General features: G+C 37.6%; 2 protein-coding genes across 2 annotated transcripts; one reads left to right on the forward strand and one right to left on the reverse strand.

Annotated features, from left to right (window-relative positions):
• Positions 1-536: 536 nt before the first annotated feature.
• On the reverse strand, positions 537-8,520 carry LOC132152905 (ADP-ribosylation factor-like protein 5A). The gene is made up of 6 exons (XM_059561886.1): positions 8,146-8,520; positions 3,226-3,286; positions 2,566-2,713; positions 2,402-2,485; positions 2,102-2,253; positions 537-1,065 (listed from the first exon to the last, which is right to left on the reverse strand). The coding sequence occupies exons 1-6, from the start codon at positions 8,189-8,191 to the stop codon at positions 1,017-1,019; spliced, it is 540 nt and encodes a 179-aa protein (XP_059417869.1). The 5' UTR covers positions 8,192-8,520; the 3' UTR covers positions 537-1,016.
• A 1,202-nt stretch (positions 8,521-9,722) lies between these two features.
• Positions 9,723-17,126, forward strand: LOC132152899 (translin-like). Its single transcript, XM_059561869.1, has 6 exons — positions 9,723-9,993; positions 10,303-10,396; positions 10,473-10,569; positions 10,680-10,795; positions 10,878-10,957; positions 15,605-17,126. Exons 1-6 carry the CDS (start codon positions 9,799-9,801, stop codon positions 15,845-15,847), a joined length of 825 nt encoding a protein of 274 aa, XP_059417852.1. The 5' UTR covers positions 9,723-9,798; the 3' UTR covers positions 15,848-17,126.
• The last annotated feature ends 794 nt before the right edge of the window (positions 17,127-17,920 follow it).

Genomic DNA, 17,920 nt, shown 5'->3' on the forward strand with positions numbered 1-17,920 from the left:
TTGATCAGATTTCAAGCAAAATATTTTAAGTTTTAAAGTCTTTTGTGTTTGCTACCAGTGATACCAAATTCAATTACAAAAATAATCTATCCACATTAAAAACATTTTAAATAATAATAATAATAAAACACTTTCTCTTTACATTTAAATTTAACTACACTCTTAAAAATAAAGGTTCTTTATTGGCATCGATGGTTCACTGAAAAACATTTAACATCCACAGATCCTTTCCATTGCACAAAAGGTTCTTTATAGTGGAAAAATGTTTTTCCACTATAAATACTCTTATTATATTATGTGTATGGGCTGTTGTATGTACTGAAAAACTATGATTTTTTTCTTAAGTTGAACAATTAAACAAATTAAATTCCTTTTTAACAATTAAAATGAGAAGTTTACTTTCAAACTATCTGTCGCCCCCTGGAGGTAGCAAAGGAGCTGTAACAAATAACCTTATAGTTCAGCCTTGTACATTTTGACAGTCCTTAAAGCTCTGTGGGGGGAAATCTGTAGAGAATTAAAGTGTGAAACGTCTGTCATGACAGATATAAACACTTTATTGAGTTGTATTATACATGAGTGCAGTCTCCTCTTGCATGGTAATGTGTCTCCTCAGTCCAGAGGTAACAGAGAGTCAGGTGCAGGCACAAGGTTAATGAAAATACTGGACTGTACACACCGGGAAACACCATGTCAGCTAGCTGAGCAAAGCAGTGAGGCCACTCCAGGTAGGGTTCCGCTCAGCTAGGGACAATTCCTCTTAGTCCAAGGTCTGTGTCACCCTATTCCTCTTTCAATAGCCATTCGTGAAGAAAAACACTGGGTTTATGCGGTCTCGCAAGTCCTGACTTTTTTAGTTAGCTGCAAATTGTCTGTTCACAGTTTTCAATAATCTGTAATAAATTAATCAGACAAGTTTTGGTGACGTCGCTGGGACACCTTCACAGTGAGCGACCCTCGGCCTCCACGTTCGGTTGGAAAGATACAGAGAGCACACTGGTATCTGAGGTCAAAGGTCATCTTACTCGCAGTCGTGACATCATCCATTCTAGACCCTGGCAGAGCCTGCAGACAGGAAAGAGACATTCAGCTCAGCCAGTTAACAATGCTCCTTTTTAATTTCTTTCTTTCTGTAAATTGGCCAAAGACAGAAATTTGTGCTTTCTGTCTGTCAGAACTAATGACCTTGGCCATAAAACAAGTGAATTTGAGTCTTTTCAGCAAACATTGATGTCCACTCATACTTTCTGGATCACATTACAGCTTTAAACTTATTTTCGACAATTTTCTGTGCATTCTGGTATCTGTATGCATCCACAGACCAGTCAGAATAGATTTGGAAAGGGTACAATTTGAATTTGCTTCGATACATTTTGTGAAATTTTGCTTTAGACAGGGTTGTCTACGAAAGCTCATTTCCACTAAATAAGAAACAAGTCATGCTTTGGCAAATCATAATGACACCGAAATCAAAACTGAGATAGCATATCATAAATTTGACTTAAATTGAACATTTCTACTTTTTATATCATAACGACTGCCAATGTCTTACATTTTTCATAAATGATGGTTTCTCTCATTTTAACATTTTGTCACCATTTTGACTTCTCGATTTCAATTTTTTTTTTAAATAAAGAATTTCTCAGTTATTTATACTCATAATTTTGAACGTTGTTATATTACCTATAAGTCAAACTGGCAAAGTAAAAATGTCTAGATAAAAAGCAAAAATTATAACCCAAAAATTCAAACATTATTAAATTACGACATTATTGTCAATGACAATAATGGCCATAGCTCCAAAGTTATAGTTTCAAAGTTCTTGATATTTTAATAAAACAAGCATGTGCTGGAAACACAAGGACATGTCTGCATTTGTTTCATGGTAATTGCGGTCTATGCAGCTTTTAGATATCTAATACTGATTCATAACTTCTATTGATGCTAGTACTATTTTCAGCCAAAAGGACTAGAACAGCAGACTTTTACACAATCTGTGACTCATTACATCTCTTCTAATGGAGAGAGAGAAAAAAATAATTTAAGTGGACCTTTGTATTGCATGTTTTTCATGTGGCTCTATAGGTTTCTGTGGCCTTACCCTTCTCCAGTGAGAGCACAGCAGGCCTGGATGTGCCACTGGTGGTCTTTGACAGAGGTAAGCTGAAGACTCTGGGAAATCTCAGCAACTGTCATACAACCCTTCACATCTTGCTTGTTGGCGAAAATCAACAAACCAGCTTTTTTCAGATCCTAATGAAGAGAAAAGTGGAAAGGAAATCATGTAGTGTGATGACACAGAAGAGAAAACCAGACATTCTCAGAACAATCCTTTCAGCAAAGATGTGTGTATGAAGACTCAAGCAGTACCAGCTTCTCATAGTGATATACATATACTCGCCTCATGGGCTAACATTCTGTAGAGCTCCTCTCTGGTCACTGAGATCCTCTCTCTGTCTGTGCTGTCCACGACCACGATCACAAACTACACAACAGGACAAACGTGTTGATGAGACGCTCTCTTTATAATTCCTGATAACTTTACAGCTGTCTCAGAGCACCTACCTCTGTGTTAGTGTAGTAAGTGTTCCAAGAGGAGCGTAGTGATTCCTGTCCTCCAATGTCCCACATAAGGAAATGTGTATTATTGACCACAATCTCTTCCACATTGCTGCCTATAGTGGGTGAAGTGTGCACCACCTCATTCATAGAGCTGGAGATTACAAAAATGACATGAGCATGAAAAGAACAACAAATGGTGTTGTCAAAAATGAAAACACCTCAAATAAAACTGTAATTTGCATGACACAATCATACCATTGTGTAATCGTGTGTGTTTTTGAAGAAATCAAAATTGATCAAAAGTGACAGTATAGACATTTATAATGTTACAAAAGGTTTCTATTTTAAATAAATGCTGTGCTTTTGAATGTTTATACGTGAAAGAAACATAAAAAGAAGTATTACAATTTCCACAAAAATATTAAGAAGCACAACTGTTTTCAATATCAGCATTTTAGAGGGATTTCTGAAGGATCACGTGACACTAAAGACTGCAGTAATGGCTTCTGGAAATTCAGTGACATCACAGGAATAAATGATGTATTAAAATATATTCAAATAAAACAGTTATTCTAAATTATATTAATTAATAATAATATTATTGTTTTTAACTGCTTAAATCAAGAATGGACTGCTAGATTTATAATTTAGTGCAATACTTACAACTGATAAAGTATGGTGGTCTTTCCTGCATTGTCCAGCCCGACAATAATGACTTTGTGCTCTGGCAGAAAAACAGAAAGACTGTTAAATGTTTCGGAAAACACTTCATCTTTTCTTCATCAGAAGAAAACTTCATCAGCCATTCATCTTTCTTTTTACCATCTTTAATACACAAACATTTGTAAAACCGATATTTGAACGTGTTATTGAGCAAGGTATCATCCTATACACTACAGTACCTCAGTACTTATAATGGGTGAAGTCAAAGTCTTCTCACAATAACAAGGAACTGAGCAGATCTAAAAGAACAGAATAATGGCCAAACCCACACAGTAAAACATGCTGCATGTCTCAAACTTGCTTTAGACTTGAGACCAATAGATCCAGCCCAGCTCCTGCCCTTAAAGGAACTGTTTTATACCTACACAAAGCATGATTTGATAAAGTACTGATGTTAATTAGACTCATTTTGGCCAGCTGTATAATCAGGATATATACACACAGTACAGACCAAAAGTTTGGAAACATTACTGTTTTTAATGTTTTTGAAAGAAGTTTCTTCTGCTCATCAAGCCTGCATTTATTTGATCAAAAATACAGAAAAAACAGTAATATTGTGAAATATTATTACAACTTAAAATAATAGTTTTCTATTTGAATATACTTTAAAATAATAATTTATTCCTGTGATGCAAAGCTGAATTTTCAGCATCATTACTCCAGCCTTCAGTGTCACATGTAACATCCAGTCTATCACATGATCATTTAGAAATCGTTCTAATATTCTGATTTATTATGAGTGTTGGAAACAGTTCTGCTGTCTAATATATTTGATGAATAAAAGATTAAAAAGAACTGCATTTATTCAAAATAAAAATAAAAATTCTAATATATATTCTAATAATATATTTTCTTTACTATCACTTTATCAATTTAACACCACCTTGCTGAATAAAAGTATTGATTTTATTAAAAAAAAAGAAAGAAAAGAAATTATTGACCCCAAAATACTGACCAGTAGTGTATATTGTTATTACAAAATATTTATATTTTAAAAACATGTTCTTTTTTTTCTTTTTTCTTTTTTTTAACTTTTTATTCATCAAAGTATCCTAAAAAAGTATCACATGTTCTGAAAAAATATTAAGCAGTTTCCAACAATGAATCATCATATTAGAATAATTTCTAAAGGATCATGTGATAATGATCCTAAAAATTCAGCTTTGCATCACATATAATATAATAAAAGTATAATAAATTAAAAAAATTAATGCAATAACAATTTGGATAAAACCATTAAATAGAAAAGGAGAAATGAAATCAGCATCCACAAACAGGATGTGGGGAAACATTTGAACACTTGCTGTGATTCTTATCTGCTGAAACTAACGTGACAAAAATACAACCAAACGATAAATTTGTCATACGTGATGCCTGAATATGACTGAGCTATAACCGCAATAGTCTGAAAACAACTGAATGAACCAGTTTAGAAATATTCTGAATTCTCTCATTATAGGTCATCAATTACAAGACGCCCTGAACCTAACTGACAGAAAATATGAATTGGAGAATAAAGAGAAAGAAACTAAAGAGGAAAGACTACCTATTATCACGGTCAACACCATGAATAGACGTACTACAGACCTGCAATTGGTATTCAAGCATATTCAGACACACCCATTTAGATGTACTGGAAAATGAGGCTACATTTACACGACAATGGTGTAGTCAAAAAAGGAAACGTTTTTCCCTTGCAAAATGATTCTCATTACACATATCTGCAAAAATGGCCAAAATCGCTGCCAGACCAGTAGTTTGCACTGTCACCTTGTTAGTAAACAGTACCTGTAGGAAGGAAAGTGACGATTATGTTGTATATGATGCATCTCTGCTGTTGGTTGTAATATTGGTAGTAATATTGGTAGTAATATTGGAAGTAAATCCACATTTTGCTGAAGAAACATTAGCAAACGCTTGAGCAGCAACAACAGTACCATGTACTCCGCCATTGTTGTGTATGTTTGTACGCACTTGCCTTTAAAATCGACACACTGCGCATGTCTACACACCTAACACGTACTACACACGCACATGACGTCACCGTTTTCAAAGATTCCAATATTGGGTGCTTACACGGAAACGATAATGGTGCTGTTTTCAAAAACTTGCACTTTAAAACCCATTTTCAGATTATTTTTCAGTCCCCAAAATGCCATTGTCATGTAAACGAATAAACGAGTAAAAATGCATAAAAAGTTTCCCGGTTTTGGCTGAAAACATCATGTAAACAGCCCATGAGTCACAAGTATGCACACTAGATAGACCAATGTACTTTTTCAGGACACTGACACTGAAAAGAGAACTCTCAAAAGACCATTCTGTAGATATAATCTTTTCTTATAGTCTTGCTCTTGTTAACTTAGGGCATTTAATTTGAAAATAACAAACAAAAGAGGAAAAGCTCAAATAAAAGATTGCCAAAGCGATGCTTTTACCAAGACACTGTGAAACTGATGACACTCAGAGTTTAAAGCTGATATGATCATATCAGCTAAACATTCATATGACAAAGAGGGTCCAAAGGTTAGGGTGTATTGTAAATGTAATGTATGCGTTTTAATACTCCAATGAAGTGTTTTGCTTTCTCATTCCTTTTATTCACATGAACATACAAAATAGCTTAATACCAAGTCCCTGCATTTGTAGTAAAAAAGATCATGGCTAAATAGGACAAACATGAGGTGTGTATCACATTCAAATATACAACTGTGTTGACATTTACATTTAAAAAGGTGGCTTGAGTCACACTGTCAAAAGTTTGAAAAAGAAAAAGCAATGGTATTTGTAAATTATCCAGCTTTAATACATGTTTTTTCTATTTTCACTTGAAAAACTCTGAAATATGGTGTGTGTAATTTTCACACTATTCTAGTTTATGCTCCCAAGACACAAGTCATTTGTGCAATTTCAACAGCTAATAATCTATACAACCAGCCAGACAACTTCAGTCTGTGACATCAGTTAGATTATTTGTAGAGGTCACAGCAACAATATTCAATACATCAAAGAAAAATGTTTCATTTGTAAGGCATTAACACTACATAAATATACAAAAGTGACGCAAAGCTGAAACTAAAACAAAGCTGGTTTGTCACAGTGCAGGGTTTCATTTTCAGTGGCAATAATCCCAAGCCAAAGACTGACAAACATTTCAAAGAAACCTTACTCTTGCATTCTAAAAGTTTGTTCCTGGAAAGTTTCATACGAACCTGAACAAGACCAGACATGAAACTGAGGAATAAGCAGAGAAAAATCAAAGGGGTACAAAGCATGCAAGAAGGGCTACGACCCGTTCACAGGCTCTGATTATATCATCTTATCACTTCTGTCTATTGCATAAAATGTTTTGAAAGAATTTGAGCACTTGTGTGTGTCAGTGCTGCTGTTTGATGCAGAAACAAAGCATTTTTAGCAAGCTTTTATTTAGCAAGGATGCTTTAAATTGATCACAAGTGAGAGTAAAGAGATATTAAATGTTACAAAAGATTTCTATTTCACATAAATACTAATTTATGTGAAAATATCAGTTTTCACAAAAATAAAAAGCAGCAAAAGGGTTTTCAATATTAATAATAATAGGTATTTAATTAGGTATAATTTTTCTTTAGCATCAAATCAGCATATTAGAATGATTTCTGGAGGATCAAGACACAGAAGACTGGAGTCATGATGACTTACCTTTAAATTAATAAATAACATTTTAAAATACATTTACACTTTTTTTTTATTATTTCACAATATTATTTTTTTTACTGCATACGAGACTTTCAAAAACATTAAAAATTGTACAGACCATTAAGTGTAGAACAATAGTAAGTCGCCTTTAGTGCTACTACTGCATCTGACTGTAGGCAACAGACTCCAGCTCTCATGTTACAATGCTCACCCATATCACAATGATCTGTTCAGCTAATGAGTAAGGTGAGAACGGAAGAGAAATGTTCCACTGGGTTATGTTACAATTTGAACACGCTCAATGGCCTATACACTGGTGTGCAAATCTTTCAAACAAGATTATGCTTTATGGATATCTCACACCATTTATAATAAATGAGAGACCACTGGCTATCACATGGACGTGTGCTGACACAAACCCAAGTGCTTTGAGGATTACACCACCGTCAGAGACACACAGGCTGACCTGAACTGCAAAATGCCCAGCATGCACAATGGCAGGGGATGATCTGGCTTAAAAAAAGCAAAGAGTGCTGCAATGGGTGTTTCACTTTTTGATTCATAGGGTACCTCCTGGTGAATAAGCAGGTTAATCTATTCTTAGTGCTGACAACTTGCTTTCACATTTACTTTATATTGATATATCCAAAACTGGTGAGTTGTTTGGTTTTATTTTTTATTAATACCAAACTAAATACAGTCCATGAAACCATACCTCATTATATTAGACTAAAAAGAGTACATAAAACCATACATCGTTGCCTAGGGGAATTGAATACCCATATTTACCCCAAAATGCTAACAAATATATGTACCACCACATTTATTCTTACATGAAAATAACATAAGGGCGTCACAAGGTTTGAAGATATAAATCAGGGCTCCAACCTCCATATAAACAGAGACTGAACCTGACAGCAGTGTACCTGTCAACAGCCAGTCCTGGACCATCTTAGCCAGACGTATTGAAGCCTTATCGACTGTTTAATGTAATGACATACGTTCAAAGAATATTTCTGTATTTACAACATGTTAATACATATTTAAGTCGTATATAAACACCACCATCGCCGTTTTAAAACGAAACTACAGCAGCACGTTAGGAGACACTTCCTAGCTAGTAAAAATCCACTTAAATTGAATATGACAAAATTATACTTATGGATATACCGTTTTACGTACCTTGGTGGTTAAAAAGCCTCCATAATTTTGTGAAAATGATTCCCATCGCTGGTGTCGGGCCTCGGGCTTCACCACCCGGCAGCAGAGGCTGAAAATCTATCTGCTGTTAGCTGTTAGCCCGCTAAGCTAACGATCCGGATCGGTATAAAATAATGCTCTCGGTAACAGTTATTCACTCCTTTAATATTTTCCTGTGAATGGTATCCATGTCTCGTAAGGATGGGATTTCTAAATACTGCATCATTTCAGGGCGGTCATGCCTGGTAGAAAGTGAAATGAAGGCGTTCATTTGATTCTGCTGCAGTGAGACGAAAGTCACAAAGCTGAACTCAATCAGAGCTGCTGACGGCGGTTAAGGCTCGATCATGGCATTCAGCAGAAACTACTGGGCATGCGCACATTAATATAGCGTAATTTTTCTCACACTTTAAATCTCAATTATTGCTATTTTTAATATTGTAAGGTGTAAGTTTAGGGTTGGGTTTAAATACTAGGGTTTAGGGTTTAAATCCATAGTTTGCAGTCTACCAAGACAGCATGGCAGGGCATTTAAAACGGTATGGAAAGCTCGGCATGTTTGTGATGTAGGAAATGCGGTCTAACTAGGCAGCACATTAGGTTTTACGATAAAGCCACACTCTCACTGACAGCATAGTGGAGTGATGCTAGAGATAGTATTTCTACGAACATGTATAATAAATATGTGACAAGACTTTAAAAAAGACTCTTTAAAAAAGACATATGCAACGCATAAAAAAGAGGAATAAAATATTTATCCGAGGTCTATACATGTTCTTGATAATACGTTTGTTATTATAAAAGCAGTTGTCCAACTCAGTCTCTCTCTCTCTTATTTATTTATTTATTTTTAATTACGGCCATTGTCTATTCTTGTGATTTTGGTTGCTTTGCTGCTGATAGCTCTGAGTAACTGCTTTGCATTAGTGATTTATCTTGAAGTATTTATTTATCTCTCATCTGCTTAAATTAGGCTAAAAAGCACGAACAATCTACACTGTTTTGTAACACATACTTTACTTAACAGATTTCTTACTCACAATTTCTTGTATAATTGCATCTATATAATGATTTTTTTTAATACACCCATTTTTTAATGTATTATTATTATTAGATTTAATTTTCCAAATGATTGAACAGTGAAGGTGTCTGGAAAAATATGAAAGATGAGACCACAGATAGAACAGCTAAATCAACATTGTGAAAAAACAATACAAAATTCATATGTATTTTTACTTAGCTATTCTTATAAAGTCCTAGGTATTTATAATGTACTCTATTTTTCAGCTTTGGCAGCTCAGCACAGGTTTATGTATTTATGTATTTTACTTTTTTCTTAACGATTAAAAAGCAACTGAATAAAAATGATTGAGTTGAATTTGAGCAGAGACTTGGGCGTCTAGAGACTAGCATTACATCATTGTAATGAGACAAAACTGAGCAGGGACATATGTGAGCATGTTGTTTTAATGTGATTAGCCTATGAAAGGGAAAGACATCAGATGTTCCAGTTTTTATCTAATAGTTCATAGCTAAACCGTGTACGTTTCACACTCCAGACCAGTAGGTGGCGGACATGCACCTTTAGCTTTGGTTTGCCAAGGGACAGATGTTAACGTGCATGCGGATGACTGCATGCTGTTTGTTTCGCGAGCACGACAATTAATAAACAGTCTCTGTTTACATCCTTTCGTTATCCAAACAGTGCATGTTTGGAACAGCTGGTCACAGCAAAGAGCGACGCACACGCCTGCACGTTTGAAGATGTCTGTAACGGAGATGTTTAGCTATATCCAAGGATTTTTGAGTGCCGATCAAGATATTCGAGAGGTACACAACAGCACTGACACCTAAACTGGCTTTCGGAAACGTAAAATAACTTACCTGAAAAAAAGGTTAAGTAGCAACGTGAAGTCCATTTAAACTGTTATGCATTTGTCGCAGAACCTCTGCATAGAATATTGCTTTATCAGTAACATCCGTAGTTATGCTTTCACAGGACATTATGAATTAGACATGATGAGGTACAACAGATGTTGAAGTCTAGACAGAATGTTCTGCTGATCTCTTTTTGAATTTTTGCTGTTTTCAATCCATTTGAGCTCTTGGCTCACTCATCTTTCTGTGCTCTTCTTGTAGGACATAAGAAAAGTTGTCCAAGTTCTTGAGCAGACAGCGAGAGAGATCCTCACTGTTCTTCAAAGTGTCCATCAACCCAGTGGTTTCAAAGACAGTAAGTTAAAATAACTGATCCAAGTCTTTTGGTCTACATATATTTTTTTAGAATACGTTTTCATTCCCTCCTCCAGTTCCCAGCAAGTCTCTAAAGGCCAGAGAGCTGTTCTGCACTGTAAGAAACCACACTGGAGAGCTGAAAACTAAGTTCCCTGTTGAACAGTACTATCGGTCAGTGTAAATGCCTCTTACACTATTCTTCTTTCCATTAGTGATTAAATGATCATGCTTCTAGCCTTTATAATTATATTAAAACCTGACACATCCTCACTTTTCCATAGGTATCATGAACACTGGAGATTTGTTTTTCAACGACTTGCCTTCCTTGCTGCTTTTGTGGTGTACCTGGAAAGCGAGTCCTTGGTTACACGCGAGGACGTGGCAGAAATACTTGGCAGTATGTAATGGTCATGTTTATGTATACATTTTAATACTTGTGTGAGACTGTAGTAGATTAATTCTATTTTACAAATACGCAGTTGAAGTCGACAGAGAAAAAGGGTTTCATTTGGATGTGGAAGACTATCTAGCTGGAGTTCTTATTTTGGCCAGTGAGCTGGTAAGTGTTTTTTTTTCTTTCTCAAATGTATTCAAACTAGTAATAATTTATGCGCTACTGTATTTAAATATTTGCGCTGCCATGAACATTAAAGGGGTCATGACATGGATTATTTTATTTGAATATGTTTCTTGAAGTTCACTTATAATAAGTAATATGCAGAAATATGCTTATTTGCAACTCTCATTCTGACCTTCTTTCTGAAATTATACATTTTTAAGGGGGGGTCCTTTAATGCTTCTCATTAAACAGCCACTGTTTAATTGACTGCTTTCATTACATAGGAAACAATATCAACTTCCCCTCATTATTGCACATGAGTAACTGTCAATTAAAATTAAACCACCCACTTGTTTCTGATGCTCAGAACATTTTGATGACTGTACAGAGACCCAGACAAGCTGTTTAAACCCGTACCCATACAATCCGTATGAACTTACTTTACTCTTCCATTTGTCCTGTTGTCAGCAGAATCAAGTGCGTGGAGTTTGTCAGAAATGGAATTAGTATCTTTTTACTGTATTCAGTAGGGGTGTGCACGGATAGTCGAACATTCAAATATTCGTTCTGCTCTAATTATTCGATAAATAAAAATGATATTCGAATTTCGCTATATTTTTGCTTGCCATAAAAAAGAAAAGAAAAAAAAAGTTTCTGTGATTTTCCACGGCATATTTGAAAATGTATGTGTAATGATAAAAGACTTCCTATCATCGGGAAGAAGGAGGCGGGAACCGGCGCACAATCAAACAACATTTTAATAAAGCAAAATAAACACAAAACAGCGCACCAGCCCCTCACGGACGACTGGTGCGCGCAAATAAAAACCAAAACACAACTAAAAGCCCAGGCCTGGTCCTCTCTCGTCCTTCACTGTCGTCGCTCCAGTTTTATATCCTTCCATCTCCTCTGTGGGCCTCGAGACCGGTGGGTCGAACAGGTGTAGCTCATCTCCAATCACTCCACCGGCCTCGCTCCCATGTCCCTCGGCCCCGCCCCACTCGTCACATACCCCCATCGCCCCTCGCAGGCCGGGGGGTACTCCCGAGACTGCGCTCTACTCCCCCCCCCCCCCCTCCCTCCGGGGGGGACCGCTCACGGGGACCTGCGGGAACCTGGGGGTAGGACAGGCGAGGCGAGAGAAAAGGAGATGGAAGGAGGAGCGACAGAGACGAGAGAGTGGAGAGAGGAGAAAAAATAAATAAAAATCCGGTTCCCAGACGCACTGCTGCTCGGCCCTCCACCAGCTGGGTGATCTCCTCCGCGGTGCCTGGCGGTGGCACTGGACGGCCCTCGGCGGACGGCACGACACTCCTCCGCCGCCCGGTGAACGGCGACGGCTCCTCCGGTTTTGGGCAGCCGGCAGGAGTCCCCCGTTCCCTGCTCCTCCCCGTTCCGGCGGATGGCAGCAGGCTCCGGCCACCTGGCGAACGGCGCCGACTCCTCCGCTCCCTCACGGACGGCAGCCGTCTCTCCACATCGTGGGCGGCCGGTAGCGAGCTCGCCCGTCCCCGGCAACTCGCTCCAGCCCACCGCCTCGAGCGTCCATGGCGGCACACTCCTCGCCAGCTCGATGGCACCGCGGATTCACCACAGCGGCGAGGGATCTTCAGCAGCGCGTCCCTCCTTCTCCCGGGCTTCGGCACCACTGTAATGATTAAACCTTGCTAAACTTCGGCAAGAAGGAGGCGGGAACCGGCGGATAATCAAAATACATTTTAATAAAGCAAGATAAACACAAAACAGCGCACCAGCCCCTCACGGATGACTGGTGCGCTCAAATAAAACCAAAACACAACTAAAAACCAACCTGGTCCTCTCTCGTCCTTCACTGTCGTCGCTCCAGTTTTATATCCTTCCATCTCCTCCATGGGCCTCGAGACCGGCGGGTCGAACAGGTGTAGCTCATCTCCAATCACTCCACCGGCCTCGCTCCCATGTCCCTCGGCCCCGCCCCACTCGTCACAGTATGCAAGCAAAAAATAATTAATGAATGAATAAGAACTGCGGTCTTCTACAGTACTTCAAGTATGCCGTGGAGAATCACAGAAAGTGACCGAATTCAAGAACATTGTTGCGGCATCTCTCAAGCATCGAAACACCGCTAACTTGGAGAATGCAGTGAAAACTCCTCTTCTGGCGTCTAGACCCTCGGCACAAACATCTCAGGTTTCTTGATGAAAAACATGAGAGAAGTAAGAAAAAAAAACTTTTTTGAACATTATCAGAACATTTTCCTTGATGCAAGTGGTGTAGGTGTGGATGCAGCCGCCGCCACCAACGATGAAGAGGATGCAATGTTCACTCGTCGGAAAAGGCTGAGCAAGTTCTTCAGCGATGATTACACAGAGTCCAGCCGAGACGAGTGGGAACAGTTCTTGCTGGAGCCATGTATTCCACCAGATGAGGATCCCATTCAGTGGTGAAACGAAAACAAGAAGCGCTTCACAAAACTTAGTCTCTTAGCACACCGTTATTTTTGAGTCCCGCCAATGTCTGTGCCGTCAGAGCGTGTTTTCTCCGCGGCCGGCCTTATTGTTAACAGACTAAGGAGCCGACTTTCCCCCGATCACGTTTACATGCCTGTGTTTCTAAACAAGAACATGTAAAACAATAGAAAAAATGTAAAATATTTGCTGACAGTTTCAAAGTTTCAAAGTTAAGTGCACTCTGTACAATAGCCTAATTGCTGCAGGCTGCTTTACGTTTTTTCTTTGTTCACTTTTTTTTTTTTTAATCTGTACTTTTGTTTGTTTGCACGATTTGTTAAAGGTTTTCAGCTACAAAATACGATGTGTAATGTTCAAGCTTATTGTGTGTAAGCTTGTTATGTTATGTGTATTCTGTGTTGTATGTATGGTTGTACTACTGCCTATCTTGGCCAGGACACTCTTGAAGAAGAGATTTTTAATCTCAACGAGTACTTTCCTGGTTAAATAAAGGTAAATAAATAATAAAAAATGACGGAAACAATAAATGTTGCTGAAAAATAACGTCTGTCTCATTAAACTTAATTTAGATAAACGAATATTCGTTTTTTGTGAGTAAATATTTGAATGTGATATTTCCGGAAAACGCCCATCCCTAGTATTCAGCGTAGAAAGTGTCAATGATTATAATGAGATCTGTTTGCTTTGGATGCAGCTCGGTGCTCTCATTCGGTGTTTACAGATCGTGTACAGTCATATACAACTACATTAAACACTGCATGAAAGGCAGAAGGCAGTATTCAAAATAGCATGAAAGGGGCATTTGAAGCGAATGAGCGCCAGTGGGTGGGGCCTGTGGTGCGATGATGTATTACCAAACCCTTTTGAAGACGTTGCACTCCTATTACGTACATATATATGAGCCTGTCGCTGATATATCGGTATCAGCGAATATGCCCCCGACATTTTTTTTTTTTATGTATAGAACATATAACACAGATTAAATGCTTCTGAATGGTGTAACTACTTAGTTTGTCCAGCAGATTCAGTGACGTTAGAGACTAGAGCTGATCTGCGCATCACGCCACGCACGCGTCTGCGGCACATTAATGCCTGTGTTACGGCCACCGGAGCTGATCGCGGACACTCAGTCAATGCTGGGGTTTCTATCGGCTGCACTGCGGCCCAGTACTAATGCTTATTACATTGATTTACATACAACTGATGCCTTGTTCTATTTATGATGTGCTGACAAAAAGTTAAAATGATTTGCCATAGTCGCTTTGTCGTGTCCTGTTGCTGTGCATACTTCGTCAGGACAGTCAGTAACATAGGAGATTGAAAAGTTAGCATCTTTCTGCAGTCCAACAGAAAATTTAATAGTAAAGGGAAAGGGTTAGTTCACCCAAATATTGAAATTATCTCATTAATGACTCACCCTCATGTTGTTTCAAACCCGTGAGACCTCCGTTCATCTTCGGAACACAGTTTAAGATATTTTAGATTTAGTCCGAGAGCTTTCTGTCCCTCCATTGAAAATGTATGTAAGGTATACTGTCCATGTCCAGAAAGGTAATAAAAACATCTTCAAAGTAGTCCATGTGACATCACAGGGTCAGTTAGAATTTTTTGAAGCATCGAAAATAAATTTTGGTCCAAAAATAGCAAAAACTACGACTTTATTCAGCATCGTCTTCTCTTCCGGGTCTGTTGTGAGCGCGTTCACTGCAGTGTGTAATATCCGGTTTCGAGAACGAATCACTGGATCTTCTTGAACCAGTTCACCAAATCGAACTGAATCGTTTGAAACAGTTCGCGTCTCCAATACGCATTAATTGAGTTAAAATAAACCAGACAATTTTTTATATAACTCCGACTGGGTTCGTCTGAAAGAAAAAAGTCATATACATCTAGGATGACTTGAGGGTGAGTAATTTATGGCATAATTTTCATTTTTGGGTGAACTAACCCTTCAGTTTTGTGCAGCAAAACTATTGGCTTGTCAACATCTTATATTGGCAACTTATTCAACAATTCAGCTTATTTGTGTTCAGATTGTTAAGTAATGCATCCCACTAATAATGTTAGGGTATTCACTTTTGGGCTTTATTGTGGATTTTGTTTTGCCTTTTTGATGTGAAACAAACTTTGACAAGAGTGTAAAGAATGTGAATCAAGTTAAAAGCACAATGTATCTGTTGCATCTTTTTCCATTTAGTCTAGGCTGGCAGTTAACAGCGTGACCGCAGGGGACTATGTACGTCCGCTTAGGATCTCAAACTTCATCAATGAACTTGACTCTGGCTTTCGGTTGCTCAACTTAAAAAATGACCATCTTCGCAAGCGCTACGATGGGCTCAAGTACGATCTGAAGAAGATTGAGGAGGTGGTATACGATCTTTCCATCCGAGGCCTTGCCAAGGAGCTGGAGGAGATAAGTAGAGGTGACGTGGAAACATAAGAGTCCGCGGGGCACTACCCTGGCTGGGATTCTTCATGACTGCAAGAGTGGTTAAAACCTGTCAGCGTTTAGGTGGTCGGAGGAAGAGGGGATTGGATGGAGGTTTTGAAGCCCCAGCAGCCTTGGGCAGTGTCTTTTAAACCACCTGCCCATCATGACAGAGATCAGTTCAGGTTTTAGTGGGGAGATCTTCTCTTTCTCACTTATGTTGAGAGATATTTATGCATCAGATGCATTTGTTTGCCCGTTTTTTTGACTGGTTGCTTTTTTACTATTATTGATGTGTTTTTATCAGCTGTTCCTCTTGTGAATCATTGTACAGTCCACCAAGAAGGAAGAAAACATTTCTGGGTGTTTTCATAAAAAATATTTAAGAATGCTGTTAAAAACTAAAGTTCTTTGCCTGTTTTGTTGCCTGGCTTGTTCAGTCGAGACATCAAGACGTTTTCTTGATGTTGAATTACGGAAATATTATATTTGACATAACCTATGCGAATTGATTCATTAAATTTGTTTTTGTACCCAAACACCTTTCTTGAATGTAACTATGATTAAATCACATTATTAGTATCTTGCTAAGGTATACATGAAGATAAAATGAATAAATCTATGCCAAAACATTTAATTTCATACTGCAAATACATATGGAATCTGTAAATCATCTAGTGGTTTTTTAAACCACTTGTTTGCTGTTGGTACATATTTAAACTTTCATGTATTTCTTTAAAAGGACTGTTTATCCAAAAATAAAAGTTATCTTATCATTTACCCACCCCCATGTTGCTCCAAACCTGTTTGACTTGCTTTCTTCTGGGGAACACAATATTTTTTTTTGTCCATACAATCAAAGTCAAAATGATTGTTTTGTAATGCATGGACTTTCATTATATGGACATAAACAGTGGAAACATTCTTCAAATTTTCTTCATTTGTGATGCACAGAAGAAAGTTACACTGGCTTGGAACGACATGAGGATGAGTAAATGATCACAAAATGTTCATTTTTGGATAAATGCATGAGATCAAAGTGATTTCTTGCTTTGCTTATTTGATGTTTTATACATTTTTCGTTCATGTTTCTTTCTTTTGTTCTGGATCTTATGTTGCGTGCTGAACTGTTGAACTTCACCTGCAGATAGTGTCCTATGGGGAAGAACTTTGGAAAAAGAACACTAAAACCTTCCTAACAAATGTTTTCAAAGGAGAAAATGAGAGTGCATTTGCATTTCTTTTTGTAAAGCTTTATGGCAACTATACGTTCCTCCCTATTTTGTCTGAAGATTCTCAGCATTCTTTTTATTGCCCTTCTTGTTGTGGCTTCTTTGTGGGTGAATGTTTTAACTGCTCTTTCAGACTTTTCCTTAAAATGGTTAAAAAGAAAATCTCTGCAATAATGCTTTGTGTTCTTTGTTTCTCCCTGAAGACAGGATTCTCAGAGAAATTTCTTAAAATATCTTTTCTTCTTTTTTTCAGTATTTGCATTTGGAATGTCTGTGTTTTTGTGTCATTTGCTTGTTCAGTAATGTTATGTAATAAAGATTACGCATTGGGAATAATGTTCTCAGAAAACATGGAGTCAGTTGAGAGAGATGGATACTTTTTTTTTTAATTGCAATTCACAATATTTTACACAAAAAAATTAAATAAAAAATAAATTAGGATTATAAAGAATGGAAAAAAGTATTTAACAGCTTGATTGGTCTCAGTTAAAAGTAAAATTTTTCAGTCCTGGCAGGTTCAACTCATCTTTTTGTTGTGTAATGTGGAAGCTACAGTATGACATTTCTAACAGTATCAGTGCCATTGGAAAAAAAACTAAATGTCGAAACCTAAATGCCTAAATCCAGTGATTGCGACAATTTCTATCCATCAGTATTGACTTTAAACGTATAGAGAGACCAGAAAGACTGTGATTGATTGCTATTGCTGAAGTCAACTGTGGTTCATTTTCTCTTAAAGCTAAAGCAATTTTTAAAACAAAGTACAGTAAAGCTTTGTAAACTACAGGACAATGCCCTTGCTCCAGTTTAGGATCTCCATATTAAAGTGCATCAAACTAAAACAGTTAACATT

The sequence above is a fragment of the Carassius carassius genome, chromosome 11 (assembly GCF_963082965.1).
Source record: "Carassius carassius chromosome 11, fCarCar2.1, whole genome shotgun sequence".
NCBI lineage: Eukaryota > Metazoa > Chordata > Actinopteri > Cypriniformes > Cyprinidae > Carassius > Carassius carassius.